At 43.5% G+C, this 27,980-nt stretch overlaps 3 protein-coding genes across 6 annotated transcripts, besides 1 other annotated feature; 2 read left to right on the top strand and 1 right to left on the bottom strand.

Annotated features, from left to right (window-relative positions):
- Nucleotides 1-447: 447 nt before the first annotated feature.
- Nucleotides 448-1,189, top strand: Hesr (HES-related). Its single transcript, NM_080355.2, has 2 exons — nucleotides 448-633; nucleotides 762-1,189. Exons 1-2 carry the CDS (start codon nucleotides 472-474, stop codon nucleotides 1,047-1,049), a joined length of 450 nt encoding a protein of 149 aa, NP_525094.1. The 5' UTR covers nucleotides 448-471; the 3' UTR covers nucleotides 1,050-1,189.
- On the bottom strand, nucleotides 1,185-27,980 carry Frq2 (Frequenin 2). Of its 4 annotated transcripts, NM_206779.3 has the most exons (9): nucleotides 19,343-19,437; nucleotides 19,091-19,205; nucleotides 13,029-13,261; nucleotides 6,444-6,468; nucleotides 5,770-5,818; nucleotides 4,848-4,937; nucleotides 4,684-4,762; nucleotides 4,361-4,449; nucleotides 2,754-4,300 (listed from the first exon to the last, which is right to left on the bottom strand). In NM_206779.3, the coding sequence occupies exons 3-9, from the start codon at nucleotides 13,090-13,092 to the stop codon at nucleotides 4,133-4,135; spliced, it is 564 nt and encodes a 187-aa protein (NP_996502.1). In that variant the 5' UTR covers nucleotides 13,093-13,261; nucleotides 19,091-19,205; nucleotides 19,343-19,437; the 3' UTR covers nucleotides 2,754-4,132. The 4 variants fall into 4 exon arrangements, with proteins under 4 accessions (NP_001259675.1, NP_996501.1, NP_996502.1 ...); NM_001272746.1 differs by lacking the exons at nucleotides 19,091-19,205; nucleotides 19,343-19,437 and adding an exon at nucleotides 27,501-27,980 and having other exon boundaries at nucleotides 1,185-4,300; NM_206778.3 differs by having other exon boundaries at nucleotides 1,185-4,300; nucleotides 19,091-19,437.
- Nucleotides 10,995-11,468: a mobile genetic element.
- Nucleotides 26,120-27,066, top strand: Andorra. Its single transcript, NM_133044.2, has one exon. It carries the CDS (start codon nucleotides 26,158-26,160, stop codon nucleotides 26,905-26,907), a length of 750 nt encoding a protein of 249 aa, NP_573272.2. The 5' UTR covers nucleotides 26,120-26,157; the 3' UTR covers nucleotides 26,908-27,066.

Here is a 27,980-nt window from a genome sequence, read left to right as displayed (position 1 = left end):
TCGCGTTCCCTTCGAGCAACCAAGTATCCCAGTAACCAGCAACGTTTACTTTTCCGATTCCTAGGAACCCCAAGTAGGTGTCTTTAGGCCGGCGACAACTTTTGCCATCAGCAAATTTTCCTCAATGAAACACGCATCGTCTGCAGTCGACATCGCTGCTTCGGTTGCGTAAGCTGTCAGAAATCTGAGATGGTTAATGCAAGGTAAGTAAAAAAAATAAAATGCGACTGAATAATACCTCGCAGTATTTAGTACTAAAGACCAAAACAATTGTGAAATACGAAAGATGCAAATTGTGCAAAGTAACTGTAAAGAAAACCAAGGGATTCATATATGGGATGAGCCCATATTTCCGTAAAACTAATATGCCCTGAGCCGTGCTACTTAGGGTGTATCTAAGCTGCCGCTGCTGCTCCAATTCCTTGGGCCATTCAGTCGCTTAAGATCCGAAGGTGGAGCTGGGCCAGGCTTATGATGGCACGTCCCGAGGAGCAGAAGTCTCATGTTGGAGCAAAGTCACGATCTCATCAGTATCGAGAGGTTTTTAAGCCAATGATGGAGAGGAAGAGGCGGTCACGCATCAATCGCTGCCTGGACTTTATTAAGGACCTGCTTCAGGAGGTGTCGCATCTGGTGAGTGGTCTCACGTTGACCTCTGACCCATGGTCTTCTTACTCATCTCAGCTCGTAGCAAAATGATTTTGTATATTGTATCTCTTAAAATTGATACAATATAATATGTTTGAAATGTTTGCATACAGGACGGCGAGACCATGGCCAAAATGGATATGGGAGATGTCCTGGAATTGGCAGTTCACCACCTGAGCAAGAAAAACTGTCCGGTGGCCACGCCCACCACAGCGCCTACATCCGGAGTATATCAGAGCCCAATTGATTGCTATTGGAGTGGCTTTCGAGAATGCGTCCTGGAAGTGTCCCAATTTCTGCAACACAACGGCTATCAGCCGAGTTTCGAATTTGCGAAAGAATTGGATCATCTTGTGGCCTCCACATCCAAATCCAAGCCAAATCTCTGGAGGCCCTGGTAGTCGTCATGGGAAATATCCACTTAAGTTCCTCAACTCACAATTTTTAAATAGGATAATTATAAACTATTTAGACCCAAGTCCACTAAAGACAGTTTTACAATAGAGGCATGAAATAAAACTGCACATTCGTTTTTTGCTTTAAGTTTATCTTTTTCTTTTCGCAATAATTCCAAAAACTTGTTAGGTATGTGGTTTGTGTGTAGAATGTAGAATGTGTGTAGTGTAAGAATGAGTTTCCATTGGGGGTTTAAGTTTAGAATCGTTTTAATTGTTAATAAACATTGCTTAATGCATTCGAATGCTAAATTAAGTATTGCTTATGTTGAATATAATGCACACAAAGTAAGATTTTCATCTGCTGCTATCAGTATCGTTAACGTTATATCAATGTAGTAGCTTACTAGATACCCAAAAAAAAAATACATATCAATAGAGTAGTCGAGAAAAGGTGTTCTTTGAGATTATCCTTAAGCTTATTGGCTTTTTGTTTAGCAAATACGTGTGAGTGAGCATGGGATTTTCTTACAGTCTATGCTGAATTTTTTTGTCGGGACCCTCAAACTTTCCGCCTTTGTATGTACAATACGAGTATATGTATGTAGTTCACAATAATTTCGAGTTTGAGTGTAAGAAGCGCGAAAATTGATTGTTGCTGCAGTTTGTTTTAGTTTGGTTTTCCATCGACCTGCTGATTTGTATCTGTTGCATATATGTATAGGTATACTCAAAGTTTCGTATATTTAGATATCGATATCTTCTCAGCTTCGCTTGATTTACTCAGTTTTTATTTCACTTTTTTTTTTTTGAGGACAGGAAGGCATGCAATTTTGTGCAGTGTAGGTGTGAGTGTCTTCTTAAATTCAAATCGTTTCCAACAATAAATCTATGCAAAAACAATTTGCAAATTGCACAAGTAAAATACAAATGGGGACTTCTATATAATAATAGATGTATATATAATTATCAATATCTGTGTGTGTGTATATATATTTATATATATATATATATACATATATATATTTCTCTCTCTCTATACATATATATATATATATAGGTGTGTATATCAATTTATTTGGCCATTATCTAGGTATATTTAAATACGAGTGTACAACTAGAAATATGTGTATCGGGTGCTGGGCAATCAAAAAAAAAACATGGTGGAATCCTCGGAATCGGATTTGGAATCGGAATATCGGTGTCAGAGAGGATGAGACAAGCATTATCTAGGGCCGATCCAATCTGAAACCTCAGCGACAAAGCAAAAGTCTTTGGCTAGCATATAAATTTCGGTTAAATTTTGGATTTCTAAGCGGGAAGCAGAATTTAATGTTTCTACAAGGCAACTCTACAATTCGGGATTAATGCGGATGAGGGCGATAGATTGGATAGGATAGATAGGTATAATTGGATATGGATTTTATAAACGTGTTCAGTTAACTGGCTAATATCTTTACAATAACGTTTTCTTTACAATCTAAAGCTGAACCACATATAAAATATAGAAATTATTTTAGCATGGTGATTAGAGATGGCTCTTCTTTTGAGTTAGAAGAAAAAGAAGCTCATCAAACGAAAAGGATAATCAAATCGAAAATCATATGCGTGTGTATCAGAGAGAGATGGAGCGATAGAGAGAGAGAGGGGAAGAGAGGGAAAGAGAGGGAGTGAGTGAGTCGATGACTGGAAGTTTTCGTTTGGTTTTTTGTAAGGCATTATAGGGATTTCCCCCCATACGATATATTTTCAAGCTCTGGTGAGGTGTAAAAACAAGTACAAATACAAGTAGAAATACACAATTTGATATTATCGTTGCTCTGTTAAGGCATGCACAATAAACACATAGAAAAGGATTAAAGTTCTATCAAAGATTTTTCTAGGAGTGTCCTCCTCCTGTGCCCGATGAGATGAGTTCTTAAGGTGAACGGGTGATTGGAACCATTAGATGGTACGCAGCAAAATCAGGTTGATTGTCAAGCTCAATGGGGGGGGGGGGGGGATGAATGAAAAATGGAGACTGAAGAATATGAAAAATCGGGGCATCCAAGAGGAGTAGTTAAGCCGCATGCTTAATAGAGCTACGTTATATCCACATGCAAGTTTGTCCACAGGACTTTTCAGGACTCTTTAGGACTTTGAGTTAATAGAGCCGCTTATCTGATTAGCTTGAGAGTAAATAGGTCTGTGTATCAGTGTGTGGCGTTTTTGGCTTAATAGTAGCTTCAATTTCCGATTATCAACATGTTCGATTATCAACAGTTAGAGCAGTTGGCACGGCAAATAAAAAAAAACTAACAATCGAGTGGCTTCTAAGCCAATAGCGAATTAGTATCGGTACAAGTACCAGTATATATGTATGTAGATATTTTAGGCATAAGTACCAGCTAAGTCGGTGCTGCATTGTATACTATCCATTTTTTAAGTTTTCGCAAAAAAAATTCCAACTATTCACTGGCCTAATTAATCGGCAAACTCTTTGCGATAGTTGTCAATTTGGATTTCTCGTTTGCTTGGCAAGCATTTCAATAAAAATGCCTAAGATCATCATAGAGCAAGTGCCTAATATGTAGTTAATTTATGTAGGTTTTTTTTATTTATTTAATACCTATATTCATCCATGCTGCCGCATACATAAATACGAGTTAAATATGTTTTTAAAAAAGCGCTTTTTCGACTTAAATTGGTGTTGCTTTGTTTTCCATTAATTTACGAATTGTTCATTAACCATTTTTGTTTTGCAGCTTTAACGCGGCTGTGCTGTTTGTTGTTAATAGAAAAATCATGTGTATATGCGTAAATAATTTGCTATTAGTTGGAATTTCACTTAAGACGAGTTCGCAAGGGGCTAAACTCTGCGTGTGTGTGTGTGTGTGTTTGTGTGATGGTGTGTGGGTGTGTGTGTGGGGGGGGGAGGAAAAGGGCTATCGAACTGCCCCCCCCCCAAAAGGTCAAATGGCATATGGTACACGGGCGTGGTGTGGACGTGCTTGTGGGGCGACCTTTGATCCTTGATTCGTCGTTCCATCCCATCATCGTCACTATCGCTCCCTTCCCACCCCTCCTTCGCACGACTACAGGTCCCGCGGTTAATCACCACCTAAACTTAACGCCTGCACTATACGTGGATCAGCTTTACTGCCCTCGCGGAACTCCTCCAGCGTCAGTCGATCGTCGTGGTTCTTGTCCATCTGATCGAAGATCTTGTCCACCCGCTTCTGCGGCGTGTTCTCGTCCTCCGTCTGCGGCTGTTGTCCCTGCAAGCAAGTGTTTACTGTAGCCTTGGCATATAGCTGTACGGATGCAGTGATACTTACTACCATCTGGTAGATGGCGTCCACTATGTTGTACATCTCCTCGCGTGTTATATAGCCATCGTTGTCCACGTCGTACAAACGGAAAGCCCCTGGAAAAAGTCAAATAGAAAACGTTAGCTATGCTATGAGGGATTATGATCTATCATGGAAGGAATATTATCTATCTTTATGCTAATTAAAACAATTACTGTTCCTGACCTAAAAAGTGGTAACATAATTCCAATGTACTATTTTACCATAACAGGCAAATAAAAGTCTCACAACTATGCAACATTTCCCAGCTAATGCTATAGAATATTCATTTAATCAAATCGAAAACTTACAGTGCAGCTTCTCGTCCAGATTTCCGCGTGATGTGATGGACAGGGCCCGAATGAACTCCTCGAACTCAATGGCGCCATCCTGCGGATTCGCACAGATGTGCAGATATGTAGATAAGATATTTATATATATATATAGTCACACGTCAGCATATCAGCGTACTCACATTATTCTCATCGAAGACACGAAAGACCAGGGAGGCAAATTTGCTGGGGTCTCCGTCGGGGAAGAATTGCTTATAGATTTTGATGAAGCCCTGCGAAGGGAGATAGCGAGAGGGCACGAGAAACAGACAGAGAGGGGAGATGGCAAAGGAGAGCGGTTAGACAAGTAAATGTTTGCTATTGCCGTCGACTCTGGGGTTCAGTGTTGAGTAAGCAAGTCAGAACTAGACACATAAAATAGCATTAGAGTGAAAATTTCGAAATTCTCCAGTTAAGTGAAATAAACGACTCGCACGAATGGGTGGGTGGTGCATTTCGATTTCATATGGTTTTGGGTTCTTCGCCGGCGCAAAGGTATGCGTTCGTAAACATACATATATCGGAATGTAAGTGTAAGTGTTAGCTGGGTGTAGGGGAAATTTATGTGGCAACTGTTCCTTCTCTTCTGGGGGACGAAAATGCAGTTTATTTGCTGACGTTGCAGCTGTGAATCGAACGACTTGAAAATGTCAAATCGATGAATGGATTACCCCGCCTTCGGATGTCCACAGTACGAAGTCCGGTACTGCGGACACATGAATGTATGGTACAACTTGTATTTATTTTATTCAAGCCACAAAAGTCAGCCACAAAAAAGCACCGAACGTTGAAAATAAAGACAAACCGCATTTCAGGATTTTGGGGCAGAGTGTGGCTTAAATATATTGTATAAATGTGTGTAAAATATACGAATATATGCACATACATATGTATGTGCATATAAGTATGTATGCAGTTTGCCGGGTATGACCCGAAATAAGAGGATTCCGTTTGTGGTCGCTTATGATGAAAGCCAGGCAAATGGTTGGATAATGGTTGATGATGATGGTGATGATGATGGCGACGGCGACGATGGAGGGGGGATAAAATTGGAGGGGTACTCACTTGTTCGGTCAGCAAGCCATTCGGACAGTCTTTGAGAAAGCCCTTGTGCCTTCGATGTGTCAGAGGTCAGAGATCGGGATAGCGGATAGCATAGCACACAGAGATCACAGGAAGAGACAGCGGGTTTATAGAGAGACGGAGCGAGATAAACAGATTAGCATAAAGGAGAGAGAGAGAGAAAGGGAGGTGGCAGTTAGATAGGGAGAGAGAGAGATGGGGGACAGTGCGGTACCCAGAAATAATATAATTCAGAAATTAAATTAAAAACCAATAATTGAGGCAGCACACAACAAATGAAAGATAAATATTGGCTCCGGAAAATGTTTACCTCCGGGAAATCACTCGCACTCGCACTCCCACACGCGCACGCTTTTGCATTTCGCATTTCGCATTTTAAATTCTATTTACATTTTATTTCGTGCTGCCATTAATTTCAACTTTTCCCAATGCAACCGCAGACAGCGAGCTGAAATTTGCTGCAATTCCACCATTAATTATAGCCACACAAAACGCATCGGAAAACGAAACATTTAAGTCCTGGGCGCTCGTAATCGAATTGAAAGAGTAAATGAAAATGAAAATGAAAATACCGAAACTCATAGGGATTCGAATCGAATACGCAAATAGAGAAAAGCCCGGGCTGTGTAGTGCGAAAAATCCATGGACATGCTTACCATTGACGAATTTCCTTTTCAGTGACTGCAACGAGAGGCAAAAGGGAGAATTTTCAGATTAGTTGAGCAATTGCAGAGGGAACAATAAAGCGGCGGGCTAAACGGCCGCACTTAGTTGCGCCTCAAGGGTCCCGAGGCCATCATTCTTAATATCAACATCGAGCCCACCAACACACCGATATCAATCCCCCCCAAATCGCCATCCAAAACCAGCCTTAGCAGTCCCAAAACACCATCCCACCCTCTTATCCAGCACTCAAGTGCCTTTGCTGAGCCGCTGAGTTATGGCGGCTTAAGTTCGTCTAAGGCTAGGCTGCCCTTGGAGATTGATGGCGTTCACTTGACAGGCTTAGCGGACACGTCCCCCCCTTCTTCTCATACCCATCCACATCCGCATTCCCATCAACATTCGCATCCGCATTTGTGTTTTTGCTGATGTTGCTGCTGATACTCGCGCCACGCTGCGTATGAGTAATATGCAAGCACAATTTACGACCAGCTGAAAGGGAAGTGCATCAGCCATGGTGAGTGCACAACTCATTTAATAAATCATTTAATTAATTACAACCTTTCAGTGTTACCTTTGCATGGAGGTGTCTATAGAGTGGTGTAAACTCCATATCAAATATTTAGTTTAAACGTACATACATTTAACTATTTGGTTATCTAATAGATACGCCAAAGCGGCTGTGAACCGCTTAAAGTTTTAATAAATATGCATAATTAAATGACACAACTAAGCCCAGCCAGACAATAATCGAAAAAGTAAGCTTTAAACAAACCATTTTAGTTATTTATATAAATTAAGAGAAACTAATAGGTTTTTCCAGAGTTTAGTATAATTTTCTTGGTAAATATTTTTGTAAATTCAACTAAAAATTTGATTGGTTTTTATTCACTCACATGTATTATTATTTTTATTTTTTGTTTACCCCACAATTATAGAGCTCTCTTGGGCGCAAGTATGGCCCATAGTGAGAGATGTGGGCTAAAACCACTTTGAAAATGAAAAACAAAGCGGTATTGGACTGCTGATGATGATGGAGACGAACAGGTCTGGTGATGGGGCGTTTGGGCAAGGGCCCTCCAATAGGTGAACCTTTTTATTCCGGTTGAATGTGCCCCACGTTGGGCGCCAAATACAGCTTCAGCTGCTTCACGCAGCAATGGAAATTGGCCACAGCCTAGGCCCATAGCATATACACGAGCATATCTAGATACATTTATTTATGCCTGTGTACGTGTGTATCTGAATAACCCAGAGATTGCCCCGCAGGCTTGTTAAAAGTCTGCGCACGCCAACGCGTCGGCTAAGTAAGCTCCAAGGAGCGTTATCCTTGTCGCTGTCGATGTCGGCCGACGACTTTTACTGCGGCTACATGAATAATACATATCGCTGGCTGATGTGCTGGTGTTTGTGTTGCGCCGGCAGCTGTAAAACAAATTAGTACGTAGTCCCACTTTCCAGGACAGCGGGGGCTGTGCGGGTCCTGGGAAAAATTATTTCGATTTAAATGTTTATTTGCACAAGGCGGCACTCGTTTTTTTTTTCGAAGCAAGCTGTTTGTGGCCCGCAGCGTTTATTCAATCTTATTTATATTTTTTTTTTGAGGTGCACAAAAAGAGCCGAAAATGCCGCCAGCCTGGCCTTTTTGTATTTACTTAATTTAATTTTTAAACTGATTTAATTTCAACTTTTCACAAGCACCACACACACGCACACACGGAGTGTAAAAGGATGGTGACACAGCAAGGACCTCCCGCTGGGTGTGGCCACATGCTAATTAATGAATGGCTGGCAAAGGCCCCACGCCCCTTCTCCCTTTTCCCTTTCCATTTTCCCTTTCTCCTTTCCCCTCGTGCCTCTCTCGAAAGAGAAAAGTGCTGGGGGAAAATGAGTAGTGAACTTTAAATGAGCTGCTAGCTGCATGCGGGCCACATACACACACACACATACTCGCACACGCACACAGGGAAAATCACAAGGACCGTGCGTGTTTTTTGGCCACCAACTCAACTCAACTTAACTCAACAACCTTGCAGCCGGTGCTCCACATCCACAAGGATGTGCGTCGTCCCCAGTTCGGCTCAAATATTTACCAAACTTGATTAGATCCCAGCGATTCCGAGGCGGGGCAACAAGTGACCTCGCCACTAGGCTTAACCCTGAGCACAGCCACATCGCATGTCTGTGGTTAACCCCTTGGTGGCCTCGCACGCAACTGAAACGCAACCGCTCACCTGGGGCGGGGTTACGCCCCCATTGTCCCAGCCACATAGACCGACCGACCCATACTTATAGACGCAGTCATAGTCACAGTACTTTCACACACCCCGAGCATGAACAAATTGGCCTGGCAACTGGTGCGCAACCAGACACAGATCCAATCTCAAATTGGTTCTCGGAACAGGGCCCAGATGCCGGTGCATTCACCTACTAATTAATCATGATCCTATCTAAAATTAGTTCTTCGAATATGTATTCAAGGAGGCACTTCACATTGCAGAAGATAACTCTAAAAATATCTACGGTTTTGTTGACACTAGCGAAGGTGGCTAAAATTATGCAACAATTTAGTTTGAAAACGTTGACATGTGTATTAATTGCAATACTAGTGATTTGTGATTTTAGAACTGTATTGATATTTTCCATGTTCCTTGTTTCCATTTTAATGTTACCAATTGGATTGGAAAGCATATGTCCCTGATACTTTTAGGCCTTATTTCGATAACCCTTTTACAATGTGCGCCTAATTGGGCTGGCTCTTTTGTATTAATGGCCTGCTGCAATGCAATGCAACCCTATCGTATGGAATGGCATATTAGCAGTTCAGTTTCCATTGATTCGATTCATTGCCTTGATTGGGTTTGCCTGCTCATTGCATCCCCACTCATTGTTCCTGCAATGCTAAAACATCGCTGCCAGCTAAAGTTGACTCAAAGCACATCATAATTTCCCATCGATTGGCAATTTTCTAATGTCGTTATAGGGCAATACGCCCACTTTCGTACCCACTTCCCTCACCCGCCGTTTCCCTAGCGAATCGCTTTCTGTTTGTTGCTTTATCAATTTGCGTCTATAAACGAGCAGCAGCCAGGGAATGGCAGTAACAGAGTGGAGCCTAGTGGAACTGAACAGTGCTGAACCGAATAACTGACTCAATGAATGGTCGACTGATGCAAGCGGCATATGGGGGTCTGAGTGGGGGAAGGTTCTAAGGTTGAGGAGGTGGTTGGTTTGTCGATAGGGTTATAGGTTGCCCAATGCCGGCGCCATTAGCAAATTATACACAACATGTGTGCACAACATTGGCCCTGGGCTAAAAGAACCAACAAGCCGGGAAATGCAGACTGGCTATCAGCCCATTTCCACAACCCTTCGATCGTCTTCTGATTTTTTTCCCTTACACTCAACTAAATCTGGATCACTATTATAAAAAAAAATGCATTACATTTGGCATTGTCAAACGAATGATATGTATAAGAAAACTAACCAAGTCGCAAACCCCAGATTCAGTTCCCTTGGCAGTGTCCTTTTCGCTCAGTGTATGCTCTTGCCGTTCTGTTATGTTATGTTCAGCTGTGCTTGTTGCTTGTACACATTTGATTTCCACTGCTAAATGCCAGACAAAATGTCAGGACAAGCTGAGTGCTCCCTCAACTAACCGCCCACTCAGTCCAATCTCGTGCAGGGAACTGGGTGCTGGGGACAGGGAACACAACAAGTGCAATAATAATTTCAACATTGAAGTGAATTTTGAGTGTCAGCCAATGCGTGCGAAATCAGCTGGGAGGTGCCAACAGGGCGGATGTGGAATGGGCATGGGCGTGGACATGAGATTGGTGCGGTGGGCGCCAGAGGACATAGAATCTTTTTGCCATCCTCGACAGCAAACCGACTGGGATGTTCTGTCTGTTTGCATAGCGAAATGCATGTGCCAAAGCCAAATGAAGGCGGTTCCGAATGCTATTGCAATATGACATTGCTGCAGCGTGTCGTAAGCCATGGGTGTGGAAGCCATGGAAGAGGTCGGATCAGGGGGGTCCATTTACCCATGTCCCTTGGCAAGGGTCGTGCATTTTAGTTTTATAAGCGATTTGGCCCCAAGTTTCGCCATACCGTCATAGCGCCATTGCGCCCCATACTGCGACTGTTTGTCGAAGCGTAAAACAAACAGAAATTGACATGAAAGCCATGTGTGCGGGGTGCAAAAGAAGGGCTAAAGAAGGGTTGCAGCCAGGGGTGAAGAAGGGCTAAATAAATGGAAACCCATGTGGCGAGCTAAGGGGCGGCGAAAAGTAATCAAATGTTGCACACATTTCCACTTGTTATTCTTTCGCCCGCCATTCACTGAACTATTGCACTCTAATGCGTCTCTATGCCCTACGCCTGTCCCTCAGTCGCCCCTTTTTCTCTCATTCACTCGATTCAATTAAGAATTTTATGACAGAACAATCAAAATGTGGTCTTAAGTGTAAGTAAAGTTCAGCGAATTAGCAGGAAGTGTGTCGGATTGGTAGAGGAGTTTATTTACATTTAGAATACAAGGCTCCACTGCGTAGCCCCGATCTGGCTGTACGGAATACAGATCTGGGGTATCGCAGCAAAATCCAACTACAACCGCATTCAGGTATTGCAAAATCGTGCCATGCGTGCAATTACAGACTGCCCATACTATGTACGTGGCACTACCCTTCACCGTGATCTGAATCTTCATACAGTGGAAGAGCAGATCTCCAGGCACACCAGCAGATATAGTGATAGACTAAGACGACACCACAGTATACTTGCTAGACGCTTACTCCCTGCTAGGCCTCTAAGGAGATTAAAAAGGAAGGGTTTCGCCAAAACACTTGGACAACCCTAAAGACCCCCTCGAAATATGAGACAAAGTTGTAAGTCCTCACATGATTAGTGAGAGGTTTGGTTTTATCTTTTATATGTTAATTGCGCTGTTATGTTACTGTTATTGCATTGTATTGATTCATCGCTTCTAAATAAATAAATATATAAAAAAAAAAGAATACAAGGCAAACCATAATGCTTTATAGTGTAGTACATTAATTCAACAAGTATACCCATTAGTCTGCCAAATTTAGAGCATATAAATTAGATGTATTATTTAATTCGAGCGCTCATTTTGAACACACATGCCACATTAATGAACCGCCAAACAGCTAAATGAGTGTTTAGGCCAACACTGCGTTGCTCCGCAATTTATGGGCATTAAATATGCACTCAACTGACCGCTAATCGAAAACTAAGCCGTTCAATAAAATTTCGCATAATATCAAAATGCCGTATGACGACTTAAAGCGCAACGAATAAAAGGTTGCCGCTCCAAACTCACATATGGCAGTCGTATCGCATAAAAGGAATGGAGAAAAGAAAGGCGGCAAAAAGTATTGCCTACTTATGGGGGCACTTGAGGCAATAAACAATAAAAGAAAACTCTTAAAGCTCATACAGCCAAGCGCTTAAACTGCAATCGAAGCGCAATGGGCCAATGGAGGAGCCTCCTCCAATGAAGAAACCTCCATTGCAGGACTCGCGCCAGGACGACTTGGCACACACACATACCAACATATGCACACACACATACATGTAGTCGTTGTTGGCCCCTCAGGGCGCTCTGGCATGTGCAACTATTAGAAAATATAAAACTGTATGCTACGTCGGTGCTCGGTGGGTTCTTCACACACACATTCACACATACACGCATGCGGATGTCCAAGAGAAATTACATAAAAAATTAAATGGAACACAAGCCTTGAGGGGCCTTAGCCTGCATAAAAAGAAAAAAAAATGCAACGGAATCGAAAAGTGTTCAACGACGAACGTCTAAAATGGTCTGGAAGCAACCAATTTTGCAACATTTTGTGGCAACTAAACAAATTACAAGTCCACAGTATTGCCTGCCACATTTTAAAGCTGACAAATTTGCCTTTTTCCGGAATTTGTGTTACTTCCGTGATCAGTTTTAATTCCCATTTGGTAATGCTTATTAAAGTTTTTTTTTTTTTATATTCCCACGGCTAAAATTATTTAATTTCTTAACTACGAATATGTTGGCGATACTACAACATTCTATGTTTTAAGTTAAACCGTATAATTGCTACCAGCTCGTTCCTTTTCAACCTCTTGAAATATTACACAAATATGTTAATTTTAAACAACCATTTGAACATTCCCACTGCTGTTAGCATATTTAACCATTAAGGATTTGTTGGCCATCCACAGCTAAGTGAAATGGAATTTGCTGACCAAATCCCAGAAATCCCAGAAATAATGAATGGCCAGTTGCGGGGCAAATGAGCAGTTGAAAGGATTGCGCTTTAGTCGAGAAATGCGAGCACTGTGAGAACTTTTCCACTGATATATGATGGTCGTGCCGTGGTGCAGTGGGCATGGGACATTATCGGAGCTGCCAAAAAGGCTTTCAGGCAACGACTCGTAACTCATTCCGGGGAGTTCAAGGCTGCCAACGCACCCAGCCGTGATTTGTGGCCAGAATACGCAACCAGATGGAGATATATATATTACAGATACCAAATGCACGCAATTCGAGATGTACGGCTACTTACAGTATGTGTCTGTTGTCAGCCGATCGATGGTGTCCTGCTTCAATTTTGAATTCTTCTTGCCCATGGTAAAGGTTCGCCCTGTTTCCGATGACGATACGTCTACTTTTCCTCTTTGGCGGATAAGGCTTCTGCTTCTGCTTCTGCTTCTGCTTCTTGAGCTAACTGGCCAAGTGGGCGGTCAGTGACAGGTAATTGGGTGAGCGTGTCTTATCCCAAATAGGTCTCAGTTCGATCTGCAAGTACAAGCACAAGTAGCGGCATTGGATTAGAGATAGTCACCCGAAAACTGAACGCTGTCAAGGCGAAGGCATCGCTCATCGGTGCCTCCACCTGCACCTGCAAAGGTACTTTGATATTTAAGCACGTCAGCGCTGGCTTTTTGTGTGGGCCTGTCCAAAAGGACTACCGCCCACCCATCCACCATTCACCACCCACCTCGAACATCACCGAAAACAAGGCAAAGAACAACCGCAACGACAACAGCAGCCGCAGCACAATGAGTGGGGGTGGGTAGGTGGTTTGTCCTTCGGGTCCTTCTGGCCCTCCACTGCCCCCCGAGAGTCTTGCGCCAGTGCGTCATCCGACACAACTAAACTCAGTTCAGCCGAAACTTACGGCATGGGTATGAACTGTGGCCCTGTCGGACCGTTAGAATACAATTTCGGCCAATTTCAACCAAATTCCTCATTTCCATAGACCGAAATAGCACTTCATTTTGGCAATATCGTTTCCTATACCAAATGCAATGTCCGCAATTTATGTAAAATGTTCACACAAAATGCTATGAATTGAAATTCATTCGAGGATAGGTTTGAATTTATTTTATCTGCAAGATATAAATCTATCTTGTATCTACGACAATGTGTGACAGTTGTTAAAAAATTAATAGTTCAAGTCAAGATGGATGTTTCGCACTTTCTTAGAGGATTTAATTTTCTTCAAGATAGTTCAAATTTTAAATTCTAGTTTTAATATCCGAAGACAAGATTTATTTATATCAACATTTTAGAGGATTATATTTGCCATTCTGGAAGTGCATTAATAATAGAATTTAAGCAAAGATGTTTTGATAGCTGGAGTACTAGGCCATCAACATACAAATGTAAATAATAAATAGTCATGAAATTAATGCCAGAATTTGCAAGTAGTGGGTACGAAGTGTTCGTTACTAAAATCACAGTAAACCCCTGTTTGCTTTACCTTTCTGCAGGTTTGTGTAACGTCAACCATGACGACAATGGCAGCGACGACAGAACGATGTCTACAAGTTTTCCCCCGTAGAGTTGCGTAATTAAAATTTTAATAATTTCCCAGGCAAGTTTTCCCTCTTCCACTTTCCAACACACCCATCCCATTCAATGCGCTCGTGAGCAGGGAAGAAAGTTTTTTAATTCTTTGTTGCCACTTGACAAGCAAATTGCGTGAGACTTTAATTGACTTTGAATTGGCAATGGTGGCGGCGACCAGGCAAAAAACCCAAGCCCAAAACCACCTCACGTATGTGCCATAATAATAATTTATGACCCGAAACCTAAAGCCCAAAATCCAAAACCAGGATCCATAATTAGGCGCGCGGAGTCCTCGAAGAAATCATGACAAATTAGACAGAAACTTGCATAACGCAATCGTAAAAGATCTGTCTGTGCCATTTTCATATTTCATTTTACGAGTTGCGGACAAATTTTGATGGCCCTGGCGGAAGCCGGCAAAGAAAATGGCCCCGACAGCCGAGGCAACTTTTTGATGGAGCTCCCAGCTTCCAGCTTCCAGCTCCCATCATCCAGCTCCAGATGAAATCCACAGCGAAGTCAACGTGTGGACAGGCCACAACGACGACGACGACGACGACAATTCTCGACGGATGTGCCCAAAGTTAACTGCTGACAGTGGGAGAAACGGTAAGGGGATCAGGAACACAGGACGAAGGACGAAGGACGCAGGACGAATTGGACTGATGGCACATGGCAGAAAGGAAAATTAAATGGAGCCCGAAACCGAAATAAATTATTGAACAGATCCAGCTTAAAAATGCAACACAATGGCATTACAACTGAAGCGAAATAAATGGATAGATATTCAAGAGAAGTTGAATATGTGTCAGGGAAAATATAGTGAAACATCTTTGGGGCACTACAAGTCGATTAGCATTTGCATAGTAAAAGGAATAAAATAGTTTACGAATAAATAAATACAAAAGTATAAGAATGTAATTATCGTAATTAACATCGTTTACATAGCCTTCTGGAGTTCATCCTAAATGAATAACTATTTATAATCAAAGCACCTATATGGACTATCCTACTGCAAATTATAAACAATTCTTACACAACATTATCTATTACAGCATTATCTTCAAAAAGAGAACGCCGCAATCGAGGGAAATGAATTAAAAAATTATAAGCTGATAGGACAGCTCATGAATAGCTTTGAAAATTGATTCCGCCCCTTGAAGATCATTTGGGGAGACATTTTAGGCAATGCCCCAGAGTCAGGGGGGGGGGGGAAAGAAAAAGAATGAAAGGGAAGCAATTCGGCTGAAAAGGGCAAATGTGGCTGTGTTGGCGGACTGGGTGCAGGGTGCACAGTTCAGGGGTCACACGATGGTGATGCAACTGCTAACGAACGTTGAGACCCAGCGACGTGTCCAGTGCCACGTCCACATTCGAGTCCACCATCGTGTCCCTTTGAGTGTCCTGGCTGGCTGGCTGTCTGGCTGGCCGGCTGCATATCCTTGCACCCGCCCTGCCGGAAACCCTTTCTCCATACCCATCCCCTTCCCCGAATTCCTCCAGTTTTAGCCCACACCACCTCGGAAGTTGTTTGTGCCAACTGCTTGGGGCGTCTGTCTCGTCTTCGTCTCCATCGTTGTCGTTGTCGTCATCGTCGTCCTCCGTCTCAGTCCACATCCAAGTCCACGTCCACGTTCACGTCCATGTTCCAGTCCATGTCTGTGTCTGTCAGAGTCGGAAATTGAAAGGAAAGAAAATTGAGCATACTTTAAGGCGCCTCCGCCTTGGCCTTCTGCCTTGTCTCAGTGTCAGTCATGGCTCTCTGATTCTCCGGCTCTGATTCTGATTCCGATTCTTGGTCCGACACTGCTCCTGATTCCTATTCCGTTTCCCCCCATCCGATTCCGCGTCCACCTGGCTGTCCGAAGGGCATTACGCGATTTCCGGCGGCCAGCTCTAAATGCATTTAGCCATTTGGCCATTTGGCCAAGCAACTTTCACACCCACAGCGAGCAAGCATCGCAGAAAATTATATAAAATGGCCATCGGCGTTGCCATTGAATTGAATAATTGCCAAACGACTTGTAAACAAGTTTGCAAAGACACAGCAACGACTTCTAATGCTAATTTGTTTTGGTATTTTCGCCAACTTCAGGGCCGTGAAACGGAGACAAAAGGCGTTGCTTCCAACTTTAATTGCCTGGGCAGGGCGGCCAAACTCGATCAAACTTGAGCAAAGTAAATTAGTCAATGACTTGAATAGCCAGCCATTCAGTAACAGGTCGAACTTCTGAATGGTAGCGAGTGGATGGGGGACACCGAGATGCGGAGCCCATAAATTAGGAATTCCCCAGTGAATACTCAATTTTCGTGAGTCCTGCGAAACTTTCGCCTTGCTTGCCCGAACAAAATCATAATTTTCCAGCCAGCCCGGCGTTAAGTTGGCCTAATAAATTAGGCTCTAAACAATGCCGCCTGCAATCCATTCATTAAAGATTGTGTTGACCACATTTCGGGATGCCTCAATTCGAGTGGAAGACACGTCTTGGTTTATTTCGACTTTTAATGGAATTTTTAAGCAAACAATTATTCACGCCAGCTGGAGTGTAGCTCTATGTACATCCCCCTTTTCGTTTCCCGACAAATCCAGCAATTGCAATTTTTGGGCAGCCAGCCAAAGTCTCGGGCGAAAAGTTTTGCCCAAACGAAGGAAGTGCCAGCTTAGCTATACCAGTTTTTACCAAGTTTTTCGGGTGCGTTCGAAATTGCAAAATGTCGCAAAAATGTGCAAAAATGTGCAAAAAATGCAAAAAAAAAAAAAAATAAATAAATGAAAAGAAAAGAAAAGGAAAACTGGGGAAAAGCGTCCAGTGATTGCGGTCCTTTGTATTTGATTGCAGATTGATTCGTCAGCTGGTTTTCATATCGCTGCATTGGCATAACAAAAAACTCCTGTCCGATGTCCTTGGCAATCCCATTAGTCACCTGCGTAACAAAGCCACCACCGTCTAATCACCGTACTATATTTGTATCCCAACTCGCTTCATCAGCAGCAGATAAGCTGGCAACCCTATTTTTGGGAGCTCAAAAGTTTTGCTAGGATCTCATGTGTCTGGCTATTAACTTGACGCTGTGAATTATGCAAATGGCGGCAGAGAAAGCATACCAACGAATTGGTAATAAAAGTTACTTTCGGTCGAAAGGAGCGTTACGGGATAGCACATAGACACAAACACACTCCCATAAAATTCCATTCATTACGTTTTCAGCAGTGAATCACCAACTAGTATTCATCCCGAACACATAATCACCGCTCAGGTTGTATGGAAACTAGCGATGGAAACTAGAATCCGGTGTCCGTGGTTCGAGTTCCGTGGTGCGGTGACCTTGGTCCAGGGTCCGGTGTCCGGGGTTCGGGTGCGAGGTCCACGGTGAGGGGTGCGCAGCCGCCAATTTTGAGATATTTTTGAGTAGGAACTGCAGAGTCGGTACAAACACACACACACACACACACGTGAGCGAAATTTACATAACCTCTTTCATTTTGATTTGATTATTTTCATTCAATTTCGTAAGCCACGCGAACAGGCGAAGGCTGCAGAAGTGCGAAGGGGGATGGCAGGGTGTCAGGCTAGCAGGGGCGTGGGGATGTTTTTTTTTAAGGGGGGATTAGAGGGGTGGGGGGTTGGCTGGATTCGCTGACGTCGTCTGGCGCGTCAAAGCGCAACAGCGGGATAAAGAAGAAGCATCCTTTGGACAGCAGAGAGCAAAGGAGAATGAAAGGATGATTTGGAGAGGTACGAAGATATGATACCCTGGATATATCTTATATTAAATTATATGTTATGTTATGTTATGTATATATATCACTAATATAGACCTTATAGAATAGATCAACATATTAGTAAGCCATGACTAATATTTTAAACAACCCAATGCATATTATAGATTATTATAGATCATTAAACTTTAGTAATCTCCCCGATTTACTAATACTAAGATCGTTATCATTTTTACTATAAATACTATGAGATAGAAACCATTTGTATTAATTAAAATACCAAGTTTATATCTACAAACATCTCTGCAACAAATTGCCACTAGGTTAACGATAAGAGATGATAAATTTTCAGTTTTTTCTGGCTATAAATAATCTGCAGTATAAACAAATATTATGTCCACCAAGCCGATGGTGAGTCCATGTCAAAGTGTCCAGCTGACAGAGAGTTGATGCAGGGTATACGTATTTCGGGCAGACAAGGAGTGAAAACAAAAATTGAATATTTTATCACTGGTAAGGAGAGGTGGTCGGGAAAGTGTACAGACTGGCAGTTACAATGTGTTTCTGTGTGGGTGTGTGTGTGGCTCTCAGTTACCCTTTTATGGGCTGCCTGGGCAGTCTATTAGGCTGAGACCCCACCACCGCCCCCGCCACGTTCAACACTTTTTCGGGGGTCATGTTATTCTATGTCCTCGTACCTTTTCAGCATTTTTCTTTGGGTTCTTGGAACCGTTGCTGCCCCTTCTTCTTTTTTTGGTTCTTTGGCTAAGTAAGTCGTTAAGTTGTCAGACTTGACTCTTCCAGTATATGTGCATGTGTGTGTGTGTGTGTGTGTGTGTGTGTGTGTGTACGTGTGCACGTGTGTGTGCTGCCCCATTGTGTTTGTGTTGGTGTGGCTTTATCAATAAAGGAGCTCTTTGACAGGACATCAACTGGCAAAAGCCTCACACTTGGCTGAGCAATATTTGCCTGGCTTAAGCCCTTTACACCAGACCAAAGCCAAATAAACAAACATTGGGATCGCTTAAAATATTTTCCAGAATTTGTCTTACATTCCAAGCAGATTTTTTTTGTTTTTTTTTTGCCTTTTACCCCGCTGCGGTCTGCGGCTTGCCTTTTTGTTTGTTTTTAAATTTCCTCCTTTCTGTGTTTTTACATTTATTAGCGCTGCAACAACAGTAAACAACAACAACGAGAACAGAAAAAAAAATATAAACGGTGGCAAAAAGAGGCGGATGCGGCGAATCCGGCTTTTTTCTTATTTTGGGTGGGCGGAACTCTCGGACTCGGATACGGATACGGACACGGATGCGGATGCGGATGCGGACTGGGACTCGGATGGCTCCGGCTCCGGACTCGGCTTTCGTTCCGTTCGTGGCACGGTCTGAAAATCAACTGAAAAGCTTCGGTTCGGAGCGGAGCGCAATCAACAGTAGGTCGAATGTCCTTGCTGATACGAGCCGCCGACGAAGTTAAACGAGGCGCGTCCTCGTGGTTCCATGCCATGCCTAGCCACGCCACTTCCACTTCCACTTCCACTCGCACTCGAAATCCCGCTCCCACAGCCACTCGCACTTCCACTCCCAACTCCCCCGTAATCCCTGAGAGCTTTCTGCAGAGAAACGCAATCATCATAGGCAGCAGCCGGAAGCCAAGAGGCTGTGAGGAATGCGTTGGCACAAGGATGACGGCGAAGGCAGCTAAGCTAACACAGATATCGCTTAAGTAGTTTAAATAAATAAATAAATAAATTCGTGGCTTATTTTAATGGCATCAAGTGGCACAGCCTCTGGTTCATTTTTTTTCCGCCTGCCTCCAGGCACTCTGGTCACACTACAAGGATATCCGCTCGAAGGAGCTGGGCGGTCCAACAAAAATGCCTCGGGAGCCTTAAGATCCTGCAGATGAGATTGCCGTCAAATTGGTGAGCGGCCTGGGGCAGCTGACAGGCGAAATCTGATCATGAGATGGGATAATATTTGTATTGCTCTTCGTAGAATTTATTTGTATTCATTTACTTTCGCATTAAGTGCCCGTGACAGTTTGGCGGTCAGTGCATTTAATTAGGACCATTGCTTGGCAAACTCTGATTCAATTATGAGCGCTTTGGTCTGCTATTCACTCTCTTCTGGCATTTTTAATTATGTAATGCAATTTATTAATTTCAATTTGCATTTGTATTCAGTTGCGCACACCTGTGCAGGAAGCCCAACTGCCAGCGAATCCAGCGAATCCATGCAGCCAAAATGGGGGCAACGTGCCGTATGCGTAATATTAGCGCATTAATATGTGCCACATAGCCATGTGTGCGCTTCTGTGTGTGTGTGTGTGCGTGTGTGTGCGATTGTGTGAGTGACGCAGTGTGCGTGAGTCTGACAAGAAAAGGCAGCGGCTTAAAAAAAAATATATAAAAATACAGGAGTATAAATGCGAAACGGGGAACGCCAGTAATTCGACATTACGAGCATTAACTCCCACGCCAGAGTGGCTACCTCTTGCTCCCACGCTATTGCCCTCTCACTCCCACTACTCACCACGCGAGCTTTTCTTCTGCGACACAGAAAGCTCGTGCTGCGGCCAAGCTTTTCCTTGCGGCCAACGGACAAGTGAGTTTTTGGCGCCAGGAAGAATCATATCGCAAACAAAAAATCTCATCTAATCTAATCGCATTAAATCAACAATGTTCACGCCAACGCCACGCCCACCCACCGCAGCACCTGACCGCCCACTGTGGAAAAACAACAAAAATTGTTCGTCATAAGCGGCGTGGGAAATTTATTTTGTGGGAAAGAGTTCGAATAACGAAAACACGGCGAAGGAGCACGGTGCCCGAAATCAAAAAGTTTAGGCAAAAGTTAATTATGCAAATTCTGTTATTCTATTCCTAGCAGTTGTTTATGCACAATTATTGAGGCACAACATAATAACCTGATAACCTGATACAGCACTTGTAATTTCCGAAGAAAAATTGCTATTTTAATCTAACTCAATTGTAATTGAATTTTTTAATCTATATGCAGATCCAAATGCAAGTGCTTTTCAAATCCCATTGAGTAGCTAGTCTTTCAATTTTACTGCAATTATCTTGAAAGTACTTATGCCAAGTGACTTTGATATATTGCAACTCAAATGCCCATTTCAATTGCCAGGCGTCATAATTCCACTTGTAACCAGTTTGATGGGGAAATCACCCGGGTAATATATCATATGCGGTGCGCTCAGGTGGCATTCCAGCTCACCATTTCGCTTATCAGTGCGGATGGGAAACAACAATATTTATCATACGCAACGTGGGCCGCTGAGGAGTTTGCCCCACTGGCGTTATTGTTGTTGCTGTTGGTGATGCAAAGTCGATTTTCACGAATCTCGCGGCCGTTTTTCCACTCCTCCTGCTTGAGCGTCATATCGTTTAACTGCCTCAAAGCCATTGTTAATTAGTGCACCGACCTTGTCGTAATTAGTGCGCACACTGCACATGGTTAGGGTTTTACGGTTTCGCTGTTTTAGGGTTTTTTTGGGGGGGGGGCGGTCTCTGGAGACCAGGGAGGCTGACGAGGGGAGCAGCAGGCGAAAAGGTTGGGGAGCCGTGGGTGGAGCCAAGCTAAAGCCGACAAGAATTTTGTGTGCAGTTTTTGGCGAATGCCCCAGGGCGTTGCATGATGAAAACGAGGCAGCGTTGCCAAGGAATGGAGCAGATGAAGGGTTGAAGGGTTAGGCGTGGAGGGGGGAAAAGGAGCGAATTATTTGCTAGGAGCTTGAGGCACGTAAGCCAGCACAAGCGGATAATAAGTTTTGCATTAGTCGACCGGAGCCGGCCAAATGCAATTTTCGGTTGGGCGGATGGCTCTCCAGGGCCTGCATTGCTGGCCAGTTTAGTTAAATAAGCTAATGAGCCAAGCAGAAGCAGCAGCAGCAGCAGCAGAAGCAGAAGTTAAGCCCAGCAAATTCCAAGAATCCCCTCTAAAGTTTTCCAGAAAAATGCACACCAGAAAACAGCAGAGAGAAGTGAAAGGTGGCAGAGGCATTAGATGAAATTAAAGTAGGAAAACCGGGCGCTTAGGTGCTAAGGCTACACAAATTCAAAGCACTTGCATTCGAATGCATGCAACAAACACTATGCTAATCAACGGCCATAAAACCGGGTTGCAGCTAGAAAAAAAAAAAAATAAAAAAAAAACAATGGAGAAGCAACCAATTGCCGAGCGAAGTGCATAAATCTCGAATGGAAATTATGCACACACACGCAGGGAAAGTGTGGCAACAAACCGAAGCAGGGGTGTTCGGAAAAGGAAAAGCAAGGGAAAAATCAGTGAGACAGTGAGCGGGTGAGACAAGGAAAATGCCAGCTGACGCCGCCAGCCATCCGTCGTCAATCTCCACCGGGAACTTGAAGTAGCTCACCCACTTCCACCTTCGACACACAGCCACCCCAAAAAATACGTTCCAAGCGCGCCGCAGATGTCTATTACCAGGCTCAGTGCTTGCCACATTTAAATACAAATTAAAAAACAATTAAACATTTTCCCCAACTTGTGCACACTGTGCTGTGTACAACGCCCAACGCCCACAAATAATTAGGCGCATAATTATTTAATTTGACGAGTGTGCCAGGGTGGGGGCCAGGGTAAATTTACGAGGAAGTGCCTCATAAGCCAAAAATGAGCCAAAGCACTTGTAGGGGTGTATTGAGAAATGCTGGCGATATGAAAATTAATAGACGCACTTCCAAAGTGGCAAAAACAGGAACAAACAAGAGCCCGAGGAGGAGAAGGAGGTGGCGGTGTAGTGGCTCGGAACACTTCGAGTGTCGTGTGAACGGCTGCTCGACTGGAGGCCATACCCATATCCACTTATCCCCATGCCCATGCCCGATCCCGGCCAGAGGCGACAGCTCCCAGACACTTCACCGAATGCCGGCGCCAGCATCCGACTCAACTGTAGAAGGGAGACGAAACGAAACGAGACGAGACGAAACGAAACGAAGCGAGGCGGACACAAATTCGAGACTGGCACTGGCTAACGTGGCGTATGCTTGATATTTGAGTAGGAACGCATGTGAGCAAGTTGCAACTAAGTTGGCACACTGTCAAAATATTAAAAACTCAGCTCCAATTGATGCGTAGAGTGGAGGGTATTGGAGTGTAGTATGGTAGTGTGGAGGGTGAAGGAGGATGGGTATTCTTCTTCCATCGTCCAAGAAACTATCCCATTTGAAGCCCGCTCTTTAAGCTGCTTTCCTTCGTTTAACAACCAACGCGGCAACCCAACTCCATCCAACATCCGCGCCATTTGTTGTTATTATTAATTTTATGCGCCATATAAACGGTGGAAGGACCCTAAAAAGTCAGCAGCGTCAAGTAAACAAAAGCCTCCAACGCCGCTCCATTGACTACAACAAAAACAGTTGAAAGAATACATATAAAAAAAAGTAGCCACTGTGTGGGAAAAATACATATTAAGCAAGGGACAGGCGACAGGAAAATGTCTTTCAAGGGGGAGAAAATATATAAAAATAACCATAATATAAGGCATAAAATCCAGCTAAGACCTGCAAATTAATTATCATTTTGAGCTCGTTGAAAACAATTGACAATATTTGCACGGCACTGATAAACTTCAAGATACTTAAGCACCTTGACTCTTAATGGGAAAGTGCAAAAGATATATAAAATACAGAGCAGTTTCTTATAGGGTTTTTATATTACTTTCTAAGTTGTATCTTATCTTCTCAACCAGTTCAGGAAACGAAAGAAATCAAGTTATGTTTGTTAATTTACACAAATTTGTATTTGATTTGTTTTAAACTTATCACTTGCTTTGATAATTACAAACGATCTTACAAAGATGTAGCATAAATTGCGAACTTTTTTTGAAATCATTCTCTCCAATCCATCAAAAATCATATGTACCACGGACATTTTGGTCGCCTGCCAACTATGGCACATGTGCCTTAATGTGTGTGTGGTTCTGTGGTCCATGCCATTGTCATTGCCATTGACTTGGTCCTGTTCTCGGTCGCGGTCTTGGGTCTCGGATCTTGGATGCTGGGTAACTGGGAAGCTGGGAAACTGGGGATCTGGGTGCTGAGTCCTGGCCGACGTCATATTGTGTTTGGCAAATCGTTTGCGATAAAGCCAACTACATAATGTCTCTGTAGGCCATGGCAAGGGGGCGGAGTAGAGTGATTGGGGGTCGGGACACATAAAAATGCTAAACCAGCGCTATGCTGGCGTCGCGGCGACGCACACACACACACACATACAACATAATGCCAAATACCAATTTCCAACCCTCTGACCCCAGAGTTTCCCTCCATATGTGGGCCTCGGGATAATGCGCGTTATCCTTGATTGCCTGCCTCGATATTGGGCCACAAGCCACGGGCCACGAGCCATGGGCCATGGGCTCAAGCTAAAGCTCAGGCCAACGGATGTCGATGTGAATGTGGAATATGGTCTGGCTGCAAACAAGACGCTTAACCATCGTTGGACAAAGTTTAATGCTCTTTAGCCAAAAGGAGTCACACAGCTGGCAGATCAAGCTGGAATCTCATATTTGAACGTATCTTAACTTACAAATATATATTGTATTAAAGACAAAGAGATAAAGAAGATTTTAAAGGGTTTTCAACTATTGGCATCTATTGTTATCTATACATTAAACTTCATATTTCTTATAAGACTTAACTGCATTTTCAAAATCCTCTTGCCAAACTATAAAACTATAAAGCTGAATATAAAATTTGCCACTTTTAGTGGATAATAGTTATCGGAACTTTAGTGCTGCAAACTCAACATGCCCATTAAAATGAATATGCCATAAAAGCGTATGGCCCAGTTCGGTTTTTCCGATTAACCGGATCCCTGATTGTTTCACTTTTCTTGTGTCTTTGCCATTGAGCCTATCGTGATTTGGCTCTTTTGGGCTCTGGGCTGCTTTCAGCTCCTGATTCCTAATTCCTTCTGGCTTCTTGCCTTTGTGCCTTGTGCTCATCATCATTTGCCGGGGCAGAGAAATCGCAATGGAATCAGATTTTTGCCTCTTTTCTCGAAGGCTAATTGGTGCCCAAATGCCGCCTGCCGAATGATTCTGTTTTCCCCACGAAATGCGAATGGGAATGTAAATGGGGACCAGGATGACGGGGTGACCAGGGGGCGACGTCGTCCATGGGGGCAACTAGCTAAACAACAATTTTAATTGCGACCAGGCAGAGTCAACGTCTGGGACTCGGGCCAAAGGCAAATGAGCGAGCGCTCCAAGAAATATGAACGAGGTCAATGATTGTTTACACTACCCTCGAATGCTGTTTACTTCGGCCCGACGACAGAGGGGGTGAGGGGGTAGAACGGGGGGCATTGGTTGTGTGTGTGGGTGTGTGTGGCAGGTGGCAGTTGGCAGTTGGGGTGGTGGCACGATGGGGTTAGTTCTAGTTGCCAGACACCTTGGAGGCAGCGCCTGCAGCGAATGTCAGTTTGTGGAAAAAAACAAGAAAATGCAGTAATTAGAAAAATACCTAGATATAATTATTTTTCTTATCTTCGTTTGAGTGCATGCAAAGAAATTTAATTCAATGGGGGGTCTTTAGTTCACCACTTGGCACTTCTAAGAAGATTAGCTATAAAAAACTGAGTAAGACTTAAAAAACTTCGTAAGGTGTCTAAAAGTATGCAGCACTAAATTTCTGCATAGAATAAAATAATCATATGTGTAAGCAAAGTTTCGTTAATATTTTTGAATGGGAAATTAAAGTATCCAGTCCACTGTGGCGACTATTAGGCCTCGGGCACATGTGTGTGTGTGTGTGTGTTAGAAAGTGTGTACAAGTATGGAATGCGAGCAAGGGAGAAGGAGATGAAAAACAAAAAGAGAGCGATGCATAAACACTTGCAGGTGCCACTACAGATGCTTCAGTTGTTGCCTCATTTACGTGAACTGTTTAAGGTGAGAACATAAGCTAATCAATAAACCTGCGCGATGAGGTGGTAGTTATGCTCATCCCCAACAAGTAAAGCTACCGGATGGCCAATCAAAGTAGTCGACACGTAGATATTCAGTATTTTCTACATTTTCCACCTTTACACAGTACATAGTATCCAAAATTATTCCCTTCCAGCCCAAGATGAATCGATATCATGAACTCAGCATGTCGTGGGAAATGCTGCGCGATCTCTACGAGACCTGGCTAATCCTGGCCATTGGCATGTTGGTGCGCTGGAATCGCTGGCGTCCGTTGATCCATGGCATGGTATCGCCACTGGATCCATCGCTTAAGCACATCGTGGGCGACAATGAACGCTGGGCGGGAGTCTACTTTGGATGCGGCACACTCATGACCATCATGCAGTATCGATCACTTTGGGTGCGCCGGTGTCGTCACCGCGTCCACATCCTGATGCTGCTGTCCGAAATAATGCTACTGCTCCAGCTGGTGCACTGGATCGACTGCCAGCTGTGGCAATCCTTTCTGAGCCTCTTCGAGGAGCTCTTCATCGCCCTGGGACGCGGTCAATGGGGCTCCTGGATCTTTTGCTGTCCGGCCGCAGTGCGCAATCTGTTCCTGCGTGGCGATGTCTTCGATGTGTTCCGCTTGCTCGCCTCGTTCGCCATCTTCGCCGTGGCCCTAAACTCGACAGCTGGTGAATGGCGGGTGTCCTTGGACTTCCTGCTAATCGGCTATTTCCCAAAAACTTCACTCTGGAGGCAGTCGCTCTATGTGGAATATAGGAGTAAGGGTTTCGAGCCCACGGGCTCGTACGTACTGCTACCACTTCCCCCACCCGAGCTCCTCATCTACAAGCGTATGTGTCGCCTGTGTCTGCAGCAACTTGAAACGAATCCCACTCACCAAAAGATTCAGATGCCTTGTTAAACGAAGGAGCAGTGCAGTTCATTCCTGGCTTCTTTATTTACTGTAGCTGATACGTTTAAATTGAATTAGTTTTCGCATCTTTGGCAAATTCCAATTATACATATATTTTATATCTCTGAATATTCATACAATAAAATCTAGCGTGTGATAAGCTCTTAGAAAGTTTTGATGGCCATCAGTTCTTACTTAGTTCTTTTTCGAGTACATGCATCACTTGGTGTCCTAATGTGATCTTCATGTGATTGATAGCCACAAGCTGCTATAGCGGCGCATCGCAGAACCCAGAAACTATGATTAAAATCGCATTTTCCATGATAAACCGAGGAATGCCAAAGTCATCGACCTAAAACTGTCGTAATAACCGCAGGGTATGTGCCCAAAGATAAATGCAACCGCACGTGGACCGCAAATCGAATGCAACTGCAAGCCAATTGTCAATCGCAAACTGCCACCCAAAATACCACCCATCCATCCTGACCATCAAAACCACCGCGGGAAATCTGCCTAATTATCTGGTTAGCTGGATTCGGATTGGGATTGGGATTGGGAGGTTAGGGGTGATATTGTTTATCCGGGGCTAAGTAACGACATACCTGGCACTCATTTGTGTGGTCATCAAACGCGGCGGTGGGTCTGCGGATTGGTTCGTGTTTGCGATGACAGTAATCGACTGATTAAGCGTAATTATGGATGTAATTTCCACTCAAATATTGAAGGCGAAACAGCAACAAACAGCAGCCAACAATGGACTATAAAGGCCTTTTCACTTTGGCTTTAAAACAAATTGGCTAGCAGTTTAACGCATTAGCGCGCACACTTAATTAGAATTCCCTGGCTGTTTTTTTTTTTTTTAAATTTTTTTTTTTTTTATTTGTTATTTGGCGTTGCTTTTGCTGGCCAAAGTGGGTGGCAAATGGGCGGGTGGTGATTTCCAATATGCACAGCGCACGCGAGCAACCCAAAAAAACAAACAAAAATTCGGAAAAAAATTAAAATAAATAGAGGAAGCCGAAAAAAAACAATGAGGAAACCGAACCGAAACAGAAAATCGAGTCGCGAACATGCAACTTGTG

This window comes from Drosophila melanogaster, chromosome X, assembly GCF_000001215.4.
Source record: "Drosophila melanogaster chromosome X".
Classification (NCBI taxonomy): domain Eukaryota; kingdom Metazoa; phylum Arthropoda; class Insecta; order Diptera; family Drosophilidae; genus Drosophila; species Drosophila melanogaster.
Note: the sequence above shows the minus strand (reverse complement) of the source record. Positions and strands in the feature narration are given on the sequence as shown.